The sequence below is a fragment of the Otolemur garnettii genome, unplaced genomic scaffold (assembly GCF_000181295.1).
Source record: "Otolemur garnettii isolate 467f Iridium unplaced genomic scaffold, OtoGar3 scaffold00144, whole genome shotgun sequence".
Lineage (NCBI taxonomy): Eukaryota > Metazoa > Chordata > Mammalia > Primates > Galagidae > Otolemur > Otolemur garnettii.
In genome coordinates, this window is record NW_003852539.1 from 594687 (window position 1) to 600632 (window position 5946).

Here is a 5946-nt window from a genome sequence, read left to right on the forward strand (position 1 = left end):
CTGCCTCAGCCTCCCAAGTAGCTGGGACCACAGGCACCCGCCACAACGCCTGGCTATTTTTTGGTTGCAGCCGTTGTTGTTTGGCAGGCCGGGGCTGGATTCGAACCCGCCACCTTAGGTGTATGTGGCTGGCGCCTTAGCCGCTTAAGCCACAGGCACCGAGCCATTTTTAGTGATTTTTACTTGTATTTGTCTATCTCCTTTCCTCTGTTTGTCTTAGATCTAATTTGCTCTTATTATCCTGTTCCTATGATTCTTATTATAGACAGTTTCTCACCCACCCCCATCATTCTCTTCCTCCTCCTTTCTACCTCACCTTATTCTGGATTTTTAAAATATAAACTTAGATTATGGTGAGTTCTTTTCTAATATAAATATTAAGTACTATAAAATTGCCTCTCAGCATTGCTTTAGCTACATCACCTAATCATTGATATTACTGTGTTTTCTTTTCTTTCAATTAAAAATATTTTCTTCCCTTTTTTTTTCTATCATCGCTTTTGACTTATCAAAAGATTTTCTAGCCAGGGAAATCTTATAGGTTCACACCTATAATCCTAGCACTATGGGAGGCCAAGTTGGGTGGATTACTTGAAACCAGCTGGAGCCAGAGCAAGATCCTGACTCTAAAAAAAAAAACAATAACCAGGTTTGTGGCAAACACCTATAGTCCATGCTATTGGGAGACTGAGGCAAGAGGATCACTTGGAGTCCAAGAGTTTGAGGTTACTGTGAGCTACAGTACCACAGCATTCTACCAAGGCAACAGACTCTGTCTCAAAAAAAAAAGAAAAAGATTTTCTAAGATCCCTTATAATATTTTTCTCTGAAGTTACAGGCTTTTTAGCACCATTTTATTTAATTTCTAAAGATTTGAAGATTTTCCAAATATACTCCTGTTATTGATTTTTAGTTTAATTCCATTATGCTCACAGAACATAATTTGTGAGATTTCAGTTATTCCTCAGAGATTTATTTTATGGCCCTGCATGGTCTCTCTTGGGAAATGTTTTATGAGTATGAACATAACACATATTCTGGTGAATTTTCTATAAATATCAATTAAGTCTCATTGATTGGTAGTGGTAGGCCTTCTGTATCCTTATTTTTTATTTTTTCTTGCTCTATCAATTATTAAGAAAGAAAGTTCATTTTACAATTAATTGTATTTATACATTTTTGAAAAGGAGGGTATATCTGGTTCTAGATGTATTTAAAATGGATATATTTATTTTTAATTATTTTTATAGTTATGATTAATACATTCACATTTCATTATGTTATTGATAGTATTTTTATATAGTCAAGCTAGGGTCAGATTAATTAATTCACCTATTGGCTTCCCAGTGAGTAAAACATGTGAAGTACTGTTAAAAATATATTATAAAGGCTATGCGCCTGTAGCTCAGCGGCTGGGGCACTAGCCACATACACTGGAGCTGGCAGGTTTGAATCCAGCCTGGGCCTGCCAAACAACAATGACAACTACAACCAAAAAATAGCTGGCTACTAATAGCTGGCTACTTGGGAGGCTGAGGCAAGAGAATCTCTTAAGCCTAAGAGTTTGAGGTTGCTGTGAGCTGTGATGCCACAGCACTCTACCGAGGGCAACATAGTGAGACTCTGTCTCAAAAAAAAAAAAAAATATATATATATATATATAAAAATATATATATATTATAAGGCATATTGGCCTTTGTGGTCTCAGTAAAGTACATATTATTTGTTTTGATCACAGGATTTGAAGTCAGACATATAAGGATCCAAATGTTAGCTCTTTTACTTAATATGGCTATTACATAACTCATGTAGTCTTGCCAGAATTCAGTTTTCTTATCTATGAAATGGGGTTAATAATGTTGACTACATGGAATTATTGAAAGAATCAGATGAGATGAGGGTGTGATCAGGAGGGTGTGGCAATAGATTATTGTGAGGATTAGAGATAATACATGCAAAGTATCTGGAAGAATATCTGTCACTTTGGAAGCAATAGATGGTAATAGTAGTAATAATAGTAGCAGCAATAGCAATAACAGTCATATTACTTATTGTTTTGATTTGAAATATATTAATACATATTATTGTATATCTTAATGTGTTATTATTAAATAGAATGACTTACCATTTTCTTTAAGCTTTATTAAACTTTCTTTCAATTTCTCAATTTCTAGTTGAGCATCCTTAAGTGCAGAATCTAAAAAAGAAAAAGAAATATTTGTGTAAGAAGCAACTGTAATAATCAAATTTAAATGGCTCTGTTTAGAATACTTCCTTTCATCTGGCTTACTATCCCTTGAGTTTCTGCATCATTATCAGCTCCTCCAAGAACTTTTTCCAGACTTCCCTCTTAGTGTTTCTACTGCACCCTCTATTTATCTCTACCTCTCTACATTCATTTGGGCTATCTGATCTTATAATTGCCTTTCCCTAACTCTTTCCCACATCATGTTCCATGAAAAAGAGATTGAGGATATTACAAACAGTAGAAATGGCTGAAAGTTTTTAACCATGGTACAAGTTTAGTAAAAAGAAATTACACTTAGAAAAAATTAAAATAATTCCTACAATCAACAATATTTAGAATTTTGCCAATAGCTTTTGGTTTACACAAGAATTGTATGAGGATGGCAGAATGATATTTAGGAAGACATGGGGCTTTGGAGTTAGTGGATCAGACTTCTCTAATCCAGGTTTTATCCCTTTGCTTCCTGTGGCCTCTTCATTATCACCAGTGATATTACTGGTGGGTCTCCTATACTGTCAGAATGAAGAGCTTCCTAAAAGTAAAAGGTTAACATGAATTTTTTTTTTTTTTTGAGACAGAGTCTCACTATGTCGCCCTCACAGTAGAGTGCTGAAGCATCACAGCTCACAGCAACCTCAAACTCTTGGCCTTAAGCAATTCTCTTGCCTCAGCCTCCCAAATAGCTGGGACTATAGGCACCCACCATGACCTGGCTATTTTTTGTTGCAGGTGTCATTGTTTTAGCTGGCCTGGGCAGGTTCAAACCTGCCTGCCTCGGTGTATGTGGCTGGTGCCATAACCACCGTGCTATGGGTGCCAAGCCAGGCTAATGTGAATTTTATAAGGGATTATTCCCAATCACAAAATGAGTATATCAACACAATTGTGCACATTTCATTATTATGTCCATGATATTCAGTTCTAAAGAGTAAATTCCATTATAACCTATCAGATTCACCTAAAACTATATTCCAAACATTGTGGGATTAAATCTAGTTAATTAACATATCCATCACTTCACATACTTATCAATTTTTGTGATAGGAGGTATGGAGTATCTTTTCATGTGTCTATCGGTCATTTCTCCAGAGAAATGTGTATGCAATCCTTTGCCCACTTTTCAATTGGGCTATCTTTTTATTATTAAGGTGTAGTAGTTAATTTTACTTACATATTTACATACATATTTAACATATTCTAGATATAAGTGCCATATGAAATACATAATTTATGAATATTTTCTCCTAGTCTTTTCACTTTCTCATGATATCTTTTGAAGTGCAAAAGTTTTAAATTTTCATTAAATCCAATGTGTTAGTTTCTCTCAGATTTTTGCTTTTAGTATCATATTGAACTATCACGGCTTAACTCAAGATCATGAAAATTTAGTCCTATGTTTTCTTTTAAGAGTTCTGTGGTTTTAATTCTTACAGTTAACTCTGTGATCCAGTTTGAGTTGATTTTTTTGTGTAGGTGTAAGAGAGGGTATTTTTTGTGTAGGTATTATTTCTAAGCAAATCCCAGATAATGATCCCAAGTAAGCAATTTTTGCCTCAGCCTCCCAAGTAGCTGGGACTACAGGTGCTATAAACACTTGAGTAAATATTTCAATATATATCTAAAAAAGAAGTATTCTTTTAAAACATAAACTCAATGCCATTATATGTGATTATGAAAATTTAACAATTCTTATTTTTTGAAGTTTTATTGAGATATAATTGACTAATAAAATTATACATAAAAATATAAAATTTATAATATACACAATATGTAAGGTGTACAATGTGATTATTTGATATATGTATATATTGCAAAATTACCATATAAGTTTAGTTAACACATATATCCCCTCACATAGTTATCTTTTACATATTTTTTTTGGTAGTAAGAACACTTAAGAACTATTTTTCTTAGCAAATTTCAAGTATATACATACAATACAGAATTTTTTTCTCATTTAAGAAGTTTCAGAATATTATGGGAGTACACATTTGGTTACACAGTTTGCTTTTGTATATTATAACTCAAAGTTATAAGTGTGCTCTTCACCTAGAAAGACGTGAATTTACCCATATCCTCCTCCATCTCCCACCTACTTGAATTTCCCTCAGTCTTTCTTCAATATGTTTTGATCACCTAGTTCTGATTTAGTATTGAGTATATGTGGTATTTGTTTTTCCATTTTATGCTACTTCACTTCGGAGAAGGGTCTCCAAGTCCATCTAGGTTGTCACAAAAGACACTAGGTCACCATTTTTTTATGGCTGCATGGTATTCCATGGTGTATATACTTGTACAACATTTTATTAATTCATTCATGTATTGATGGGTACTTGGATTGTTCCCACATCTTTGTGATTATGAACTGTGCTGCTATAAACACTTGAGTGTAAGTGACTTTATGATAAAATGACTTTTTTCCTTTGGGTTAATACCTTAGCAGTGGTATTGCTAGATCAAATGGTAGGTCTACTTTTAGGTCTTTGAGGTATCACCGTACCTCCTTTCCATAGAAGGTGTACTAGTTTGTAGTCCCATCAACAGTATAAAGAGTGTTCCTTTCTCTTCATGTGCTCACCAGTATCTGTTGCTTTGGGACTTTTTGATATGCACCATTCTCACTGGAGTTAGGTGATATTTCAATGTGCTTTTGATTTACATTTTCCTGATGATTAGAGATGTTGAACATTTTCTTATGTGCTTGTTGGCCATTAGTCCATTTTCATTTGAAAAGATTCTATTCGTGTCTTTTGTCCACTTTTTAATGAGGTTATTTGATACTTTCCTACTGATTGCTTGATTCTTTGTAGATTCTGTTTATCAGTCCTTTATCTGATGTATAACATGCAAATAATTTCTCCCATTCTATAGGCTATTTGCTATATTTTTCTTTTTTTTTTGAGACCGAGACACAAGCTGTTGCCCTGGGTAGTGTGCCATGACATCATAGCTCACAGCAACCTCCAACTACTGGCTTAAGCGATTTTTGCCTCAGCCTCCCAAGTAGCTGGGACTACAGGTGCCCGCCACAATGCCCGGCTATTTTTTGGTTACAGTTGTCATTGTTGTTTGGCAGGCTCCTGGCTGGATTCAAACTCACGAGCTCTGGTGTACATGGCTGGTGCCTTAGCCACTTGAGCTACAGGCGCCGAGCCTATTTGCTATATTGATTGTATCCTTGCTAATGCAGACACATTTTAGTTTGACTGAGTTCCATTTGTTTAATTTTTGTTGTTGCTGTGATTGTTTTTTGGGTCTTCTTTGTAAAGGAAGAATACAATATAGGCCAATATCTATAAGAGATTTCCAACATCTTCTTCCAGAATTCTTATGGTTTCATGTCCTAGGTTTAAGTCTGTTATCCATTGTGAATTAATTTTTGTGAGTGGTATGAGGTGCAGGTCCTATTTCAACTTTTTAAACATGGCTACCCAATTTTCCCCATTTATTGAATAGAGATTCATTCCCCCAGTGTATGTTTTTGTTTGTCAAAGATCAGATGGTAATATGAGGATTGTTTCATAACTAAGGTCTTGGTTCTGACCCATAAGTCTATGTCTCTATTTTTATGCCAGTAGCATTCTGTTTGGATTACTACCTTGGGCTTAAGTGATCCTCTTGCCTCAGCCTCCCAAGTAGCTGGGACTACAGGCACCTGCCACAGTGCTGGCTATTTTTTTTTTTTTTTTGAGACAGAG

At 34.9% G+C, this 5946-nt stretch overlaps 1 protein-coding gene across 1 annotated transcript in view; it reads right to left on the reverse strand.

Annotated features, from left to right (window-relative positions):
* The window catches only part of CCDC30 (coiled-coil domain containing 30), a 129169-nt gene that overhangs the window by 104271 nt on the left and 18952 nt on the right, over positions 1–5946 (reverse strand). Inside the window, exon 5 of the mRNA XM_023518668.1 lies at positions 2126–2197. Within this exon, the coding sequence (XP_023374436.1) occupies positions 2126–2197 (72 nt within the window). The remainder of the gene's footprint in view (positions 1–2125; positions 2198–5946) is intronic.